The sequence below is a fragment of the Balaenoptera borealis genome (assembly GCF_965194805.1).
Source record: "Balaenoptera borealis genome assembly, chromosome: 11".
NCBI lineage: Eukaryota > Metazoa > Chordata > Mammalia > Artiodactyla > Balaenopteridae > Balaenoptera > Balaenoptera borealis.
In genome coordinates this window covers 65,342,597-65,362,940 of record NC_138868.1, presented here as the reverse complement: position 1 = coordinate 65,362,940, position 20,344 = coordinate 65,342,597, and the positions used below count along the sequence as shown (strand labels likewise).

General features: G+C 34.8%; 1 protein-coding gene across 6 annotated transcripts in view; it reads right to left on the bottom strand.

The window, feature by feature from the left end:
- The window catches only part of TMEM135 (transmembrane protein 135), a 251,435-nt gene that overhangs the window by 174,728 nt on the left and 56,363 nt on the right, over positions 1-20,344 (bottom strand). For 3 of the 6 annotated variants that reach the window (XM_082340493.1, XM_082340495.1, XM_082340494.1), the window contains exon 4: positions 16,324-16,357. The exons of 1 other annotated variant lie outside the window; for it this stretch is intronic. In XM_082340493.1, the coding sequence (XP_082196619.1) occupies positions 16,324-16,357 (34 nt within the window). Of the gene's footprint in view, positions 1-4,206; positions 4,820-16,323; positions 19,749-20,344 lie in introns of those variants that run through there. 2 more of the 6 variants (XM_082340496.1, XM_082340498.1) reach the window with 2 other exon arrangements.

Genomic DNA, 20,344 nt, shown 5'->3' with positions numbered 1-20,344 from the left:
AAATGTTTAGTTACATTCCTAAAATGTTTTGAGCCCCCTGGAGGAAAGACAGTAAGTATAATTTATCATACAGTATTATCAATGACTATATTTTCATTTCTAATTCAAAACTACTAAAACAACATAAAAACAGAACATCAACGCTTCTTTATCTAATCATTACTTTATAGACCCTGGGGGAAACAAGAGTTAAATGAATTCTTTTTAGATACCTAAATTTAGTTGAATTCTCTACCAGGATGCTACAAGACCAGATCAAACTATAAATATTTTGTTCTAAACTTAAGGAAACTTGCTGCCTTCATAGTATACAAGTTTTCCAACTTGTATACTTTCAGATATACAAACACAGATAACATTTTTCCATGGAAACACAGATAACATTTTTCCTGGAAACACAGATAACGTTTTTCCATACTGTGAAGACTTCACAAACATGATCAAAGTCACAGTCACAACAACAATGACAAAAACAATAATAAAAGCAAACATTATTGAGATCTTCCTACTCACTCATAAGTCTTTTATATGTATTAACTTATTTAATTTTCACATTATTAATCTGTGAGGTAGGAGCTATTATGATCCCAATTTCACAGCTGAGAAAATGGAGGTAGAAGTAAAATGGTTTGACCAAGATCATCATACAACCAGTAAGTAAGGAGCAGTGGCTGGAAAGTCTTTCTTAATGACAAAAGCAATGTATTGAAGTAATCCTGAAAAGATCTCAGGGTTCCCAGATTAATAATCAGGGGCCACAGATTCAAATGGCATGAACACTAACTGGTGAAACCACCACTGATCCCAGGGTTTAAGTCTCCAGATTCCATACCAGTTTGCTTTCTACTCTTCCATGTTTTCTGCCTCTTAACCTGTACCAGGTTGCTGCCATAGTTCCAGGGACAGAAAGTCAACTTAACACTAACAGCTACAATAAACCAGATCCTGTCACACGTGCCGATTTTATGGAATAGAGCTAAATCTTTAAAATATCTTTATTAAACTTCTATTCGTATTAACCACCTAACAACAACAAAATAACTGCAGAGGTAAAATAATAAATGCCAGACCTGAAAGATTCAGGTCCGTGTGGTCAAAGTACATTTTAGAATAAATGCCTTTTTCTTTCCTTTTCACTTTTTTCCTTTTTCTTTTCTGTTTTTCTTTAAATACTTCACAAATACAAGATCAAGTTTTAGTAAAAGTAGCCCTTACCTGCCTCCTGTAACTTTTTCAGCAAAATGAAAATAACAAAGTCCACTGTCTTTCACCAAATGGCATCTACAAGTTGGGCCAGGACTTTTCATCCTCTGCTTTGCTAATTGTTATTAGAGGCGTGAAGGGCATGCCTTAGAGACATATTCCAAATGAGCCACTTTTCTCCTACACATTAAACCCATTTATATATCTTAAATTTCTTCATTGTACTGCTCAATTTATTGAACCAATTACAGTGTATCTTATGCCAGAGTGCAAAAAATTCCAGAAGATATACATTGTAGAATACATCTAAATGTAATTTCTCAAACAATGTATCATTTCTGACAAGCAATACAATTAATTGTTAGTTTAATAAGCTCATGTTATGTTTACGAAAGTTGCTAAGAAGTACCACTAAATGGTACAAGATTTACTGGTAGAAAAAACAATCATAGACCCCTTTTATCACATGTCATTCAGTCATATATTTTCACAAATGATGCAAAATCTACATCTTTTCCTCCAAAAAATTTAACGTATAATCCATTATTTTAAAATTAAGGTATTTAAACCCTTAATTAGTAAATGCGTTTTTACCCCTTACATTTACATTTTCTTTAAGAATGACTTAAGCATTTTAATAATTTTATATAGATGATTAAAAGATGATATTTAGCCTTCTAATTAAATTTGTATCTCACAATAGGAACGTGCATGATAAATGCCACACTATAAAAGTCATAGTTCTTTGCTTCTGTTTTTAAAAACTACCAAATATTACATTAGATCATACTTTTGGATATCAAAATGCAAGAAACATATGAAAATCGTAAAAACCCAGTGGGATACTGTTAGATGAACAAGGAGCTACAAAATTTAGTAAAGCAGTAAAAGAATTTTTTTTCAGGACTTAATTGTTGGCTAAATGAATATAAACTAAATCAGGGGTCCCCAATCCCCGGGCCACGGACGCAGGATGTGAGCGGCAGGTGAGAGAGCAAAGCTTCATCTGCCGCTCCCCATCGCTCCCCATCACTCACATTACCGCCTGAACCAGCACCCCCTTCTGTGGAAAAATTGTCTTCCATGAAACCAGTCCCTGGGGCCAAAATGGTTGGGGACCACTGAACTAAGTAATTTATTTTTCCTTTGATTTTAAAATGCAACACACTTGAATAATTTAATTCCTAGAAATACAATTAACGCTCACCTCTTGACAAAGTGACATAAAATGATTTAACACAGAAGTGTATTGAGTTAACGTCCCATGCTACTGTCTAAACCTGTCACAGCAGTGCTAAATTTTTAAAAATACTGCCATTACATTCCAGACCTCCAGATTTAACCTTAATTAAAAGACCATAAATGAAAACAATCATGCTCTGTACTGCAACTGTTGCCACATTTAAGGATTGTTTTTAATATCCATTTAAAAAGTCTAGGTTCTTAAATGTCACCAATCAACAACATTTAGGTAGGATACAGTAGCCTAGAAAAAGCACTAAGCCCAGCTAAAACCTGAGTTTTCAATATTACCTTATCATATATCATCAATATGAGATCAGAAGTCACGTATCCTTCCAAACTCTGTTTTCATAATATATAAATGGTATAATAAAAGCTATCATGCCTATTTAACAGGGTGGTTTCAGTATGTTAAATGCAACAAGTATGGGAAAAGCATTTATTAAAGCAATAAACATGACACTATGCAGGTATTATTCATTAAATACAAAGCATTCTGGTTATTCCTGCAGGAAATTATAAAGACAGACGTAGAAGACAAAATCCCAGACTCTGAAGAGCTTCTTTAAGAAAAAAAATAAATAAATACTGTAAACCCATATATGAAATATCTGAAAGGTTTTAAAAAATTACACTGCATTCATTATTTCCCTTTAAATTCATGACCAAAAAATATATATACCCTCATCAAATATTTCTTGGCTTATCTAAGGAAAGCAGAGAGAAGGGAAAAAATAAATTAAGCATTTCTTCTTTCTTCTTCCTTGCTGGGAGTGCCACTTCCCAGCACTGATCTGCATACACTCAATAGCCATGTTAAGGACAGCTATGGTTCCAGACTTCATTAACAATGACTTGCATAGTATAGATTTAGTAAAAGAATACAGAACTAGAAAAGTGAATACCTAGATTCAAGTAAATAAGGCATCTATGGCAGGTCTGGGTCCCAGAACCTATCTTCACATCAGCTTTCAGGCAAGCATTTTGGGAAACTAATCACACATTATGAAAATGACTATGCAGGACTTCCCTGGTGGCGCAATGGTTAAGAATCCGCTGCCAGTGCAGGGCACACGGGTTCGAGCCCTGGTTCGGGAAGATCTCACATGCCGCAGAGCAACTAAGCCCGTGTACCACAACTACTGAGCCCACGTGCCACAATTCCTGAAGCCTGCGTGCCTAGAGCCTGTGCTCCGTAACAAGAGAAGCCACCACAATGAGAAGCCCACGCACCCCAATAAACAGTAGCCCCCGCCTGCCACAGCTAGAGAAAGCCCGCACACAGCAATGAAGACCCAACACAGCCAAAAATAAAATATAATAAAAAATAAATAAATAAAATAAATATCAAACAAACAAAAATAAGACTATGCAATGCTAATAACCCAGATATTATTTCCTTTTGGAACAATGTCTGTAATTTTAAAATGTATCCATAATTAGTTACCCATTTTATCATAACACACACACACACACACACACACACACACACACACACATCCCTTAAAAAGCAGTCAAAAATAGAGCTCTATGTGCAATCAAATATTTCTTTAAATTACTTATTTATTAGAATGATTATCACAGTAAAGAAATATTAGGTTTAAGGGCTTCTTATTCCTCTTGGACCACATTAATTAATCTTCATAATAATCACCAAAAAAATAATATACTAACTATTTCATTTGACAGATGAGGAAACTGAGACAAAAGGTAGTAAGTAGTAAACCAGGATTCCAATTGATGAGTGCCAGTAGTACTCACCCAGCCATGAGAATCAAGAATATCTCCATATATTGCCAATATCAATCACTCCTGGGGTACAAAATCACTCCTCCTGACTGAAAACCACTGATCTAGTTTTATGAGAATTTTAATGAGAAATGAATGTTGAATTTTATCAAAAGTTTATTCTGAATCTATTGAGATGATTATTTTTTTTAAATCTGTTAATAAGTCAATTACATTAATTGACTTCTGAATGTTAAGCTAAACTTGAATTCCTCGGCTAAACCTCACTAGGTCATGATATTATTCTTTTAATATAATATTGGATTGATCTGCTAAAATTTTGTTAAGAATATTATATCTAAATTCATGAAGGATTCTGAGTTTGTAGTTTCCTTTTCTTGTAATGTCTTTGTCTTGTTTTGGTATCAAAATTCTGCTGGCCTCAGAGAATGAATATGGAAGTGATTGCTTCTCTTCAACTTTCTGATACAGTTTGAGTGGAATAAGTAGAACTAGAATTACTTCTTCTTTAAATATTTATTAAAACTCACCAGTGAAGCTACCAAGGCATGGAATTTTCTTTAGGAAAAGGTTTTTAATTATGAATCCAATTTCTTTAGTAAATACAGGGCTGATCAGTAGTAAATACAGGGCTGATCAGATTACATATTTCTTCTTGAGTGAGTTTTGGTGGTTTGTATCTTTTAAGAAATATAACCACTTCACCTAAGTTGTCAAATATATGGACATAAACTTGTTCGAAATACCACATTACCGTACTTTTACTACCTGTATAATCTATAATGATATCACCTCTTTCATTGCTAATATTGGTAATTTGTATCTTTTTTCTTCCTCATCTATCTGGCTTAGAGGTTTATTAATTTTATTCATTTTCTCAAAGAACTAGCTGAGGGTATGTTGATTTTTTTCTTTGGTTTTAATATTTTTTTCACTTATTTCCACTCCAATATTTATTATTTCTTTACTTCCTCTTACTTTGGGTTTAACTGCTTTTCTTTTTCTAGTTTCTTAATTGGAAACTGAAGTCATTGGCTTAAGACCTTTCTTTATTTTTCTAAACAGGTATTTCGTGCTATAAATGTCCTTCTAAGTAGGCAGTAAATATATCTCACAAATTTTGATATGTTATGTTTGCTTTTTCATTCAGTTCAAAACACTTTCTAGCTTCACTTTTGATATCTTCTGAAGTACATGAGTTTTCAAATATTGGGGGATTTTCCAGATACCTTTTGGTTCTAATTTAATTCCATTGAAGCCAAACAATAAATTGTATGATATGACCTGAATCCTTTGAGACTTGTTTTGTAGCCCAGAATACAGTAAATTTTGATGACGCTTGAAAATAATTTTCACTCCATACTGTTGTGTAGAATACTCTGTAAAGGTCAATGATGTCAAGTTAGTTAATAGTGTTATTCAAGGCTTCTGTATCCTTAATGATCTTCTATTTACATTCTATATCAAGTATTGACAGAAGGATGCTGTAATCTCCAAGTGTAATTGTGAATTTGTGTATTTCTCATTGCAGTTCTGTCAGTTTTTGCTTTATTTATTTTGAAGCTCTGTTATTAGATGCATAAACATTTAGAAATATTATGTCCTCTTAATTCACTTACCCCTTTACTGTTATGAAATTACCCTCTTTTTCTCTGGTAATATGCTCTGCTCTGAAATCTACTATGTCCAATGTTAATATAACCACTCCAGCTTACTTCTAATTAGAGTGAGCATAATATATCTTTTGTCAAACCTTTTACTTTTAACCTGTTTTACTTTAAATTTATTTGTCCCTTTACTTTTAAAGGGGCTTCTTGTAGATTACATATAGTTGAGTTGATCTGAGGTTTACAATACACATCTTAAAATTATCAGTCTACCTTCAAGTGATTTACACAATGTCCCATATAGTATAAAAATCTGACATTACACTTCCATTTCTTCCCTCTTGAACTCTGTATTAATGTTGTTAAACACTTTACTTTTACACATGTTATAACCCTCACAAACGACATTGCTATTATTTTTACAGTCAATTACACTTTTATAGGGGGATATGTAAGAAAAGTATCTTTTATATCTACGCAGATAGTTATCGTTTCCAGTGCTCTTCATTTCTTTGAGTAGACCTAGATTTCCAACTACTATTATTTTCCTGAAAACTTCTTGACAAACTTTAACATTTCCTCTAGTACAGGTCTGCTGGTGATGAATTCTTTCAACTTTTGTATATCTGAAAAAGTCTTTACTTTGCTTTTGTTTTTTAAAGATATTTTGCCGAGTATACAATTCTACATTGACAGTTTGTTTGTTTTTTTCAGTACTTTAAAGATGCTGCTTAACTGTCTTCTGATATGTATTGTTCCCAATGATAAATTTGCTGTCGTCATTAATCTCTATTCATCTGTATGAAATGTTTCTCTTTTCTCTTGCTGCTTTTAAGATTTTCTCTTTCTCATTGGTTTTATTGACTATTATATGATTAATTTCCATCATGTTCCTTGTGCTTGAGGTTTGTTTATGTTCTTGGATGACAGTGTTTAGAGCTTTCATCAAGTTTGGGACATTTTGAGTCATTATTTCTCCAGATGCTTTTCCTGACCCTCCCTCTCGCTCTCTCTCTCTCACTTTTAGACTCCAATTGTATGTATATTGGGCCAATTCAAGTTGTCCTATTAGATCACTAATATTCTGTTCACATTTTTTATTTTCCCTTGATGTTTCATTGATAGTTTCTATTACTATGCCTTTGGGTTCACTAATCTTTTCTTCTGCATGGTCTGACATGCCATCAATCCTATCCTGTGTACTTTTCACTCATATTTTATAGCTTTCATCTCTAAAAGTTAACTTTGGGTGTTTTAAAATATCTTCCATATCTCTATTAAACATGTTCAAGGGCTTCCCCGGTGGCGCAGTGGTTAAGAATCCGCCTGCCAACGCAGGGAACACGGGTTTGAGCCCTGGTCCGGGAAGATCCCACATGCCGCAGAGCAACTAAGCCCATGCGCCACAACTGCTGAGCCTGCACTCTACAGCCCACAAGCCACAACTACTGAGCCTGCGCTCTAGAGCTCGTGCTCCGCATGGGGAGAAGCCACCGCAATGAGAAGCCACGCACCACAACAAAGAGTAGCCCCCGCTCGCCGCAACTAGAGAAAGCCCGCGCGCAGCAACGAAGACCCAACGCAGCCTAAATAAATAAACAAATAAAACAAATTTAAAACATGTTCAATATTTCCCCTAGCTTCCTGAGTATATGAAATACCATAAATATTATTGTTTTGATGTCCCTGTCTACTAATTCTATCACAGGTATCACTTCTGAGTTGATTTCAAATGATTCGTTTTTCTCATCATTATGGGTCATATTTCCTGACCCTTTTCATGCCTAGTAATATTTTATTGTATGACAGACATTATAAATTTTACCTTGTTGGGTTCTGTATATTTTTGTACTCCCATAAATTTTATTTAGATTAGGTTTGTTTTGGGACTCAGATCCTTTCATGCCTTGCTTTTTTTTTTTTTTTCCAATTTGGGGCCAGAGCAGTGTTTAGTGTAGGACTAACTTGTGCCCCACACTGAGGTAAAATCCTTCTAAGCAGTCTTCCCAATGCCCTGTGAATTATGAAATTTTCTACTCTCAGTGGTAGGAACAGCAACTATTCCTAGCCCTGCATGAGCTCAGAGGATTTTTCTCTCTAATGGGTTTTTCTGGTTCTTTCCCCAGCCTCAGGTAGCTTCCTCTGATGCATTCACTGATCAAAACTGAGTTGAGTACTCATTGGGACCCTCGGTACCCCTCTGGAGTTCTCTACCGTTCTCCTCCACTACATGCAAACTCTGGTCTCCTTGGACTCCTAGTTATGCCTTGTCAACTCTGGGATATAGCCAGGCTCTGCCTCAGTTCAACAACCTTGCTCCATGGTCCAGAAATGCCCTCCAGGTAGTAAGCCAAGCAATCACAGGGCTCATCTCACTAGCTTCTAATCTTTCATGGATCACAGTCCTTCACTGATTAATGTACAGTGTCTTGAAAACTGTTGTTTCATTTATTTTGTCTGGATTTTTGTTGCTTCGGGCAGAAGAGTAAATCTGTTCCCTGTTATTCTAATTTGGCCTGAATCAGAAGTCGTCATTTGCGTTAAACATTTAAACACACTTGTTTTTACATTTCCAGATAATTCCAATACACAAAGTCTCTGTAGGTCTGCTTCTGTTGTTTATTGTTTGTGCCAGATCTTGATCTTGGTGCCTTGTTTCCTTGTGTACTTGATTATTTCTGACTAATATACAAAAATTATATGTGAAGAAGGACTTCTGCTTCTGGGAAGATCAGGTATACATATTTTCCCTATTCCTCCCATTAATTACAACCAAAAACCCTGGACACTATATATATAAAACAAATATTTAATGACTGAAAGGTGGAAAGAAGGCAGCAGACCATCTAGAGACCTTGTGATCCAAAGAATGACATGGTGGTAAGTACCTAGGTTTTCTCTCTGCCTTGAATATCCCAGTCTTAGAATTAACGAAACCTGCAAGCCAGAAATGCTACTAGGCACAAATAAAAACCTTCTCTGTCTTCCTAAAGGACCAGCCAAAGGGCAGCCTATGAAAACAGACAATAACCATTCGACTCCAGCCAAACACCTCAGAAAAAACTGTGGCCCAACCCCCGTCGCAATGGCCAAGTGGACAGCCTAGACTTCCACCCTCACAAGGCTGTAACAAGGCACCCGAACACCCCCAATGGGGAGGAGTCAGGGAAGACCAAGGAAAGAGCTGGGACCTTCATCCCCACCAGCTGAAACTAGGCCTGGGCTCCCCTACCCGCCACCAGGGGTGTTAGTACAGACCACGTGCACCCAGCAGTAGAGGAGCCCCGTCACCCTTCAGGCGTCAACAAAAGCCAAATGTTTATTATATGATTTGTTTTTTATTTTGTATTCTCTTCTCTTACACACTGCCTTCCTTTGTCTCTTTTATTTATATTCCTTTGTAAAATTCTGCTTCCTCACATCTGCTTTTTTTTTTAATGATTTACATTTGCCTCTTTCAATTTTTTGATATATTTTTATATTATCTTCACAAGGCAAATAGAAAATAAAGGTGTATAAAGAGTAGTTATGATAAAAACTCATGCCTAAAGAAAAACTGCACCCTTTTTTCCTTTGGCCTAATTGACTCTGTAGTGGTCCTTCAAGCCACTTAGAGCAGAGTACCTACTAGCTTCAAAGTCAGCCTCCAACCCTAAAATCCTTAGGATGAGTAATCAAATCATTGAAAAAGAAACATAGGACAAAGAAGCACAAGACAAAATTATTTCCTAAAGTACCAATAAATCTACCTCCAAATGAACTACTGGAATAACGATATTTTCTCACATTCTGAGCCATTCTGTCCTTTTACCAGAAAGTATCGGATCTAAAAATCCATCTTCTTAGCCTTTATTCATGCACATCCAGAGAAATTCACAAAATAGTCATGTACAAAGATGACTATCACCATATTGATTGTGATATTGAGGAGCTGGAAGCAATCCGGATATCCATCACTGGAAGAATGAACAAGTAAAATGTAGTAGATGAACTAGATGGTGGTAATGGTTGCACAACTCTGTGAATGTACTAAAAACCACTGGAATGTAAATTCCAAAGGGGTAAATTTTATTGTATGTGATTTATATCTCAATAAAGCTATTATAAGGTATATATAGGGGATGGATATTCTGGCACACTATGCAGCAGTCAGAGCAATGCAGTGGAAGGATATAAAGCAACACACATAGGTCTCGAAAACATGCTGTCAAGTTCAAAGTAAATACAATATGGACAGATCTTCAAAACGCAGTATTAAATTGTCCAGTAAAAGAAAATAAGAGGGAGTCTCTAATAATTCCCCTTTTCATGCTCCGTGTCTGCCTTTGTGATCAAGTTGGCCATGGCAACTTTCAAGAATCTATTCACCTTGGATAACAAAGTATCTCAGCTTCTACCAAATGAAGATAAGAGCTCAACATTGTCCAATGTTATATTGGGTACCAGAAGCACATTCCTCAATGTGACTCAAAGAATCAGAGTAAGAACAGAGAGAGGAAGAGCATCCCTAATTCTGGTACTTGTTTTAAACAAAAGCATCCAACAAAGGAATCTACTAGCTCAGGAACTCAGCTGAGGAAAGATCCACTTTTGTTTACCTTTCTTTGGGAAAACAAGGTCATTTGGTTGGCTTAAAGAACTTGGGTCTCAAGGCTAATGGAAGAGGGTGGGGAAAGAAGAAGCACAGGTATTATGTTCACCAACTTAGAAGAGAAGGGTCATTCTCTCTCATCTTTGCCATTTTCTAGAGTATTTGCTTTCAATCTCCATTCATTCAAAAATTATTCATTGAGCATATATTCTAAACACTGTGTGTAGGTACTAGGGATGTCAGTGAATAAGCAAGAATTCTTGCCCTTAAGCAGCTTATATACAGTGAGGGAAGAATAGCAACAAACAAGAAAATTTAATTTTAAAATTTAAAATTTACTTATATGTGCCATGAAAAAGATTACGAGTTAGAGAGGTGAGGTGAAGCTGCTTTAACTATGATAGTAAAGGAAGGCCTCTCTCAGGATGTAACAATGGGTTAAGAACCATATAAGGAGAAGATACTAGCCAAGAAAAACCTAGGGAAAAAAATTTCCAAGCAAAAAAACAAACAAACAAAAGGCAAGTGGTAAGGCTTCAAAGGACTAATAAGCTTCAAGTAGTCTACAGACAAAAAGAAATCCAGTGTAAAGAATGAGAAGAAAGTAGATGAAGTCAGAGAGGTAGCAGCCTTGTGAGGCATTTAATTGTATCCAGGGTGCAGTGAGAAGTGGGATGGGAAGGTTTTTCTGAATTTTAAGCAGAAGATCAACAAGCTCTAATTTGCATTCCCAATGACTCTGACTGCTATGTGGAAAACAGACTGTATAAGAAGACAGGACTGGGAGGATGTAAACCATTCAGGCTATTCAGATAGCTCAGGCAAGAGATGTTAGGGCTCAGATTCTGTTTATAGCTGTGTAGGTAATGAGTCACTGTAAGATCCAGAGTATACTTTTGAAGTAGAATAAGATTCTACAATGGATTGGACCGAGTATAAGGTGAAGAAAAGAGTTAAAACTCCTAAGTTTCTGGCCTGAGCAACTGGATGGATGGTTGATGTCATTTGCTGCAAAAGGAAGGCTTAGGGGAGCAATTTAAGAGAGTATTTATAATTGTTTTTTGAATTTAATACTTTCAGTTTATTATTTTTCGAGTTCATCTGTCAAATTTCTCCAACTAGTTTACAATCCGTTTTGTATTTCTTTTGTATCTTCATGTGCCTAGCATAGCTGATATATAATCAATATCTGCTGGATCTAATTAAACTGAAGTGGTCTTACAAGAAAACTTATGAATCAACATTTTCAAACCTTATGTTTGAAAAATCAAATACAGATGTTTTAATCAAAGACACTGCATGTTCAAAATTAAAAAACAAATGCTAGAGACAAGCCTGTAGGTATATGTTTACAATTTTAAAATGCATGCATTGTTGAATGCTTGGTGGCATAAAGCAGAGAGAAGTGTTCAAAGGGAGTTAACATAGATTTTTTAACGTCATAAATTATAATTAAATGAAACAGAAATGAACTAGAACTTGACATCACATCCTAAATAACTATTAGCAGCAAATGATAAATTTTGAAAAACTGGAATCCTCAGTCATTGTCACAACCAACGAAATAAAGGGAAATCATGTAAATGCAAACTTTTATGTATTCTCCTTTAAATCATACTGTGGCAAAGCTGAATGCTAGCAGCTTATGTTCTTGTGGGTAATTGGCTCTGGCATATTAGCCCCAGGAAAACACTTCCATCATCTTCTAGCCATATCTTGGGCAAATGCCAGAGAAAATATTTAATTCTTTATTTCATACCTTTTCTGTGTACCTTTTACACATTTTGCCCTTTAATAACTAATTCTCTAACAATGCTAAAAATCTAAAAAAATTATACAATTTTTAAAATTGTACACTTTTCTTTCTAAAATTTGCTAACATAGAACAAGAAATCAATGACATTTTCACATGGGTATTAATTAAATTATATTAAATTGTAAGACTCTGTAATCTTTAAAACTGCTAGTTTAATTATAATTTATGACATTTATGGCTAAGGCTATAAATTACTTAGGTCTAAGAACTGAGACTTACCAGGGCTTCCTGACATATATCATGGGTAATAAGAGTAGCCCAAGGGAAGATCTTCTTATAATAACAAAAGCATTAATAGAGATGTCCCTTATTTAGAGTATGTGGCTCTCTACCTGCCCCCTACAACACTAACATAAACACAGCATTAGCAAAATTTATATTCACAACTACATAGTATAAACACTGTCCTGTTTTCTGTTTTGAGACAACTATCAATGCTAAAAAACAGAGATGAGGCTTACATCTCTCTCTCCCTCAGTAAAATATAAGGTCCTCGGAAGCAGGGACTATACCTTGTTTATTTTGGTAACCCCAATTCACCAACAGTGTCTAACAGAGTAGATACTCAGCAAATGTTGCTTATTCTTTTTTTTGTTCCTAAACCTTGGCCTCAACTTGGCAATCCTTGGAAAGGCGACAGTTTTGTCCTGTGATCACCAGTGACACATCTCTCAGATGGAGCTATCTCCGATTCCTCTCCTTTCTTCAAGGTTCAGGTCCCATGTAATTCATAAAACCCTCTCTGATATCCCCAGCCCAAAGATAACTCCCTTTTCTACAGTTCTAAAGACTGTACTGTCTAATCATATATTTGACATGAATACACTATCTTGGACTATTTATTACCTATTCATTTTAAATCCAGATCTAGAGATACCTTATTCCCTCAACTAAATTAATTTCAAGGACAGAATAATGGCTATATTTGTGTCCAAATACATAGCACAGTGCTCTGCACTCAATAAGTGTTCACTGATAAAAATAAAGACAAAGATGATAAAGATAATACAAAGCCGGTTTTGCATATTTTTCTATCAGGTATTCATTCAAAGGCATGGCAATGCCTTTGAAATTTCCTGATCAAAATAAGGAGTGGGTAACTGTCACAGCCAAAACTAACAAAATGATATTATTACTAACCAAAGAGTATTTTACTGTCACCTAACATTTTGAGTAGGACTGTATATATGTGTATATGTATAAAACCAACCCAATATAATAAAAATATAACCAAGAAGTATGTGAAAAGGTAGGATTACACCCTCAAAAAATGATTATTTAATACCATGAGCAATCAAAACTATATGGCATAGTAACAAAAGATGTCACAAAACAGTATGCCCCCAATTTTTTTTTAATGGGTATATAATGTGTAATGTGTAATGTGAATGTGCATCTATGTTTGTGTATTTATATAGGTACATTGGAGGAAAGGGAAGGGAATAAAGAAATAAACACTAAAATGTTAGTAATTACTACACAGTAAAACTACAGATGATTTTTACTTTCTTCTTCATGTCTTTCTCTACTTTCCAAATCAGAAACACATACCTAAATACAATGAATAATTTTCTTAAAATAAAACCTCCCAACATTTAGAAATTTTGTCGTTGATGTTAAAATAAGCCAACAATCTCAACTTAGTCTAGTGAGCAACATAATAGAGTTACAGGACAAAGTTATTTCTTAAGGTTAAACTCAGTCTCAGAAAGTATTTCTTACCTATTCTGCACTAACCACCCTCTTAGTTAAGTAATAGTTATACAGCAATAGTATAAATAAAAGGCTCTATTCAGAGGAAGGGACGATGAAGATACTAAGACTATCATTAGTATCCAGAATGTATCATGTACAAATTCATTTCCTTTGGACATAGTCAAAAATCCATGTGTAAAGCCTTTGATCTCAGTAAACTTTTAAATTACAGACCCTGGCTGACAAAAGATAAAAGACCAATTCATATTTTGCACTTTCTGAAAAACTTGTCTAATACTGAAATTTATTAATCTGGACATAAAAAGTACAAATCTGCTTAACAGACAAATGTTAATGTTAAGTTAACACAAAAAGTTTCCCATTTAGAAAGATCGAGAGATTCAAAGGTTTATTCTAAATTGGGAACACTATCAAAACAACATAGTACAGCCACTCTGGAAAACAGTTTAACAGTTTCTTTAAAAACTAAACATTCAACTACCATACAACCTGGCAACTACACTCCTGGGCATTTATCCCAGAGAAATAAAAACTCACGTTCACACAAAAACCTGCACATGAATATCTATAGCGGCTTTATTTGTAATAGCCAAAAACTGGAAACAAGCCAGATGTTCTTCAATGGGTGAATAGTTAAATAAACTAGTGCAGCCATACCATGATATACTACTCAGCAGTAAAAAGGAATGAACTACTGATATACCAAACAACTTGAATCTCCAGAGAATTACGTTGAGTGAAAACAGCTAATGACAAATAGTATGTACTATATAATTCTATTTATACATCATTCTTGAAATGATTATAGAATTTAAAGAATTACAGAAATAAAGAATAAATTAATGGTTGTCAGAGGTTGAGGAATGGGAGGTAAGGGTCAGAGGGAAGTAAATGTAGCTACAAAAGGGCAGCATGAAGGATCCCTGTGAAGGAAATGTTCTCTATCTCGACTACAATAAATATCAATGTAAATATCCTAATTTTGATACTACTACAGTTTTGTAAAATAATACTATTAAGGGAAACTGGGTAGAGAGTAACATGAGATCTCTCTATTATTTCTTATAACTGCATATGAACCTATGATTATTTCAAAATAAAAAGTTTAATCTTAAAAAAAATACAGTATTTTTAGGGCGTTTTCCAACATTGATTATATCAATCAAAATCAAATATCTTCTCTCCAGGAACTTCCAATCTAAACGAGCAACACAAAAAAAGTTTGTGGAAGTTTACTTAGAATTTAAGATAAGTGTGTAAATACATATAGTATTTCAGTATTAAAGTATCACCATGTGGTAGTATAGAAAAGCATGTGTATAACTAAAAGAAAAAAAATGCATTAAAACTCAGATCTATTCTAGTATGCAGATGTAATATTTTTAAGTTTTTTACAAAATCAGAAAGAAAAGCAGCACCTAGCATAGTTTGGTGCTACTATTATGGTTTCCACAGCACCCTATAATTCATCTTTCAGTCCTTTTCAAACATTATTATTTCTATTGTGACTTTTCCACTAGACAGCAAACTCCATAAGTACAAGGACTGTCTTCATCTTGCCTTCCAGCATATAGCACAGTAACTGACACATGATAAGAACAGAGCAAAAATTAAATATTTTAAAACTGAAATAAGTTGCTGAATACAACCCTGAACTACATTCCCTTGTTACAAAATTCAAAAACCTATCCTTAGGTAAACACATAATTAATTCATCTTTCCTTAGTTGAATTTTTCAATGTCGCCTATCAATTCTATTAAACAACTTTAAAAGGTTTTAATACAAATATGTTTTTAAAATATGAACTTGACAATGAAAATCATATAACCTTGATTATATATTTACAGTAAATATCAGACTAGACAACATTAATTTCAATTCTGAAAACTTAGAAATTTAGAAGCCTAGCTAATTATATTATTAAATATATTCAGTATTTAGAGATAGAATGAATGCTATTCTGATTCCAAGAAAACTGTGCATCATAAAAGCTCATCCTTATATCTTTTTTGCCACAAGAAGTTAGCAATAGAAGCAGAGTGTGAAATGAAATTAAAGATATATAGAGAGACATATACAGATATAGATATATACCCTATCAAAGATGAAGATCTAATCTTTGAGGAAAAAAGAGTCATGAAGGACACAGGGCCGTGAATCATCTTTCTCCTGAAGTAAGTGCAATTCAGTCATATATGACAGGAATAAACCAGAGAGCATCAAAGCTATTTTAAACATTTAAGTCTATCCTTTAAAACAGAGACAGAAAATATCCTCAAATTTAAGTAGGTTTTCTTTTTTTCTTTTTTTAAGGGAACTTGATTCAAAAAAAACAAACAAAAAAAGGATAAAAGGTGCATGGAAAAACCTCCAAAGCAAAAAAAAAAGAATTACTCACCAAGTTGGCCATATAAATTGTGAGCAGCCCTCTCCTGCAAATAATTTTAAGAAGAGACAGTGTGAGACTAACCATCAATTTGACTTAATAATCACTTTATCACTTTTTTAGAAATCTACCAAAACAATTATCAGAAGTTGTGGAAAAGGGATAGATTATGCTGATATAAGTTTTCAGTACCCTAATAGTTGGCTGTAAATAGATTCTACAAGTCATTCTAATCTGTAGTCATTAAACATTCTGTTTAATGCTCGTTAATTAAAACTCTTTAAAATTACTATTGCCTAGTAATTGTTAACTAGACGTACTGTGATAATCATTTTGCAATATATACCAATATCTAATTATTATATTGTTCACCTGAAACTAATATAATGTTATATGTCGATTACATCTCAATTTTTAAAACTACTAGTACCTTATTATCTATTAATAGGAAGAGAGGTACAATTTGCTATTAGTCTAAGTTTATGCTAGAGAATTCTAAATTTAATGAAGAATCCTAACAAATTCATCTTGCCAAAAATGTCAAGGCCATATCAATTCTAACTAAACGCATATTTATTTTTAAAAAAACAGATCTTCTATTTGTTTCACACACAATGCAACTGTTCATTAGATGCCATTACAAATCATACAAAATCACCTTGTTTTAATTTCACTGTTAAGTGAAAAGTCAGGCAGTAAGTTAATTCTCTAATGCCAAAGGACAAACAAAAGCTCTATAAACACTCACTTTACAGAAAAACTGCATATTTACTAAATGCATATTTACTCTTACTTAATGAGAATTCATCTAGAAACTCAAAGATAAGGACAATTTTATGCCCTTAATCACTTTATTTAACTTATCTGCACATGAGACCATAAATGAAACACATCCTATCCTCTAAGAAAGACGTCTTTAATGTTTTAAGAGTTCAAGGGCAGAGTTCAAATAACAAACTCTGAAAATTATAAAAACTTATTTGAGTTTCAACTATGAACATTTTTTTAAAACTCAAAGAAACTACTACTTTATATATAAAAGAAGCAACAATATCAAATCACTTTCACTTAAATATCATGCCAGGTCTTGATATTAACATCATCCATCAAATCTTCTTGATGTCAGATCCAGTCATACAAAGTCTTGAGTGCTCATCATTTAACATGGCTTAATAGGATTTTTAATTTACTAAAGCCACATGGAGGCAGTATGATATAAGTGAACAATGCTGAAGTGAAGTTAGGAAATCAGGGTTCCAGTTAACTTTAATTCTCTGGTACCCTGTAATTTTGTCATAAAAATAAGGGAACAAAACTAGTTATCTAATTTACATTTTCAAACATAAAAACTATTTAAAGAAAAAAACTTACATTTATCAGCAATATATAAAACATATCATTGGGCCACCCTGGTTGAAAGGAGGAGGCGGTCTAGGCATACCCACTGGGCCATACCTCCCCCAGCAATGTCCCTCTTCACCAGGTCCTAATGCACCTCAGCAGAACAAGACAAGTCTACTGACCTTCTAAAAAAGAATTTCAGAATCAGTGATAAGATGATCTGTAAGGTCCCTTTTAGCTCTTCTTTTCTATGATTTGTACATATGAATTGAAATTGTTCTCACTAATCCTTACCAATCTTATTAGTTCCAACCAAATTCTAAATCAAAGATGTTCTAATAGTACTTATTTTAAATAAATTATATCAAGAAAAGTTAGGGTAACATCATCATCCAAGAGTCACACATACACAGAAGTTAAATCCTTCTCAAGTGATACCTATTCTTACCAACAGCTGGTTATGTATGAAGAAAAAAAATAATATTCTTCATTACAAAACCAAAATAAAAATATTTCTGTAATTTCAGTGGTAGTCCCTGAAAATACTTTTCATTATGAAGTGAACTAATGTATGATGCTATCTTTAAAAACATTTGTTCCACTAATCTCATTCTGCCTCTAATAGTAACAGTAATCCAGCTCCAGAATCATCACTAGCTTCCATCTATAAGTGTTTACCTTTATTGAGCAAAGATTATCTTGTTAACCTTTACATTTTCACAGACCTGCAATAATAGTACTTGGCATCTATGGACACTAAGCAAATGGTAGAATTACTAAGCAAGGTGTTAGGAGGAACCCAGTTTTATAAAAAGGAACACATTATAAACATGTATTATAGAAATATAATCACAAAAGATAGCCACCGGACAGAGCGAGGGCCAATTAATGGTACTAATTTATTTGCAAAGATGTGATCTGTTTGTCACACATTTGTATAAAATTTAATAATTTACAAGGTATAATTAATATTTTGAAATCAGATTTTATCCTCTCACTAGTTCTATGAAGTGTAACACAGATACTACTGTCCTCTCTCTATTGAAAACCAAGAATCAAAGAAGTGGTTTCCTTAAAAATACAAAAGCAGCAAAAAGCAAGTTCGTCTGACTCCAGTTTCACGTTCTTTCCAATGCACTGCTTCTACAGCAGAAAATCTTTACATTACTAAGTTACCTTTCTTTTTATTTATTTATTTATTTATTTATTTATTTATTTATTTATTTATTTATTTTTGGCTGCACTGGGTCTTTGTTGCTGCACGCGGGCTTTTCTCTAGTTGAGGCGGGTGGGGGCTACTCTTCGTTGCGGTGCGCGGGCTTCTCATTGCAGTGGCTTATCTTGTTGCGGAGCACGGGCTCTAGGCGCGCGGGCTTCCGTAGTTGTGGCACGTGGGCTCAGTAGTTGTGGGTCGCGGGCTCCAGAGCACAGGCTCAGTAGTTGTGGCGCACGGGCTTAGTTGCTCCGCGGCATGTGGGATCTTCCCAGACCAGGGCTCGAACCGGTGTCCCCTGCACTGGCAGGCGGATTCTTAACCACTGCGCCACCAGGGAAGTCCTAAGTTACCTTACAATTCTAAAATTCACTGACTTGTTTAATATGCTGTCCTAGCAGGCTTCTGTGTGATGAGGATGAACAAAGCCTTGACACATTCTTACTACTGGGAAAAACTGAGGATGCATCGTTATTAGATTATGTCCTATTCTGGTCTCAAGTTTCAATTTATCATTCCCAAACAATGAGGAAGATCACCTCCTTCCCAGCTTTATCTGAATTCCAACCCAAAGCTAATAGCCTCAAGAATGAGAGGACGGGGCTTCCCTGGTGGCGCAGTGGTTGAGAATCTGCCTGCCAATGCAGTGGATACGGGTTCGAGCCCTGGTCTGGGAAGATCCCACATGCCATGGAGCAACTGGGCCCGTGAGCCACAATTACTGAGCCTGCGCGTCTGGAGCCTGTGCTCCGCAACAAGAGAGGCAGTGATAGTGAGAGGCCCGCACACCGCGATGAAGAGTGGCCCCCGCTTGCCGCAACTAGAGAAAGCCCTCGCACAGAAACGAAGACTCAACACAGTCATAAATAAATAAATAAATAAATAAATGAATGAATGAATGAATGAATGTAAAAGTTTAAAAAAAAAAAAAAAAAAGAATGAGAGGACGATGCCTGTGATGGGCATGATATGTTGGATTACATAGCCAGACTCTTTTTGGTGCCTTTACCTGGTACGTCTTTAACCTCCATTCCAATGTCAACTTGGTAGGTTAGAATATCAGAACAGTGATTTATTTTAACACTTCTCCAGAGATGTTCAGTATCATAGGAAATAGATAAGCTAATTAAATACCAATTTTATTTAACACTTGACTGTATCTAGCCTAAGTCTGAAGACAAACAAGTCACTCCCTTCCTAGTGCGTAAATTCTCTCTGGAAACCAAGTTATATATTATAAGACACTGCTACAACAGTGATGGGGAAGGGGGAGGTGCCAATTAGAACAAAAGGTGGCCTAGAGGAAGGGCTGGGGCCAAGGAGGACAATAACCTTTTAAACTTCACAGGAGACTCTGATACACAGATACTCCCATTCTGCTGAGAATCACTAGATTAGAAGACTGGTGAAGCTCAGTGAATAAGCAGTCTAAAGTTAGTCGAGTATTTCTTCAAACTACAGATAGGCTTCTTTTTTTTT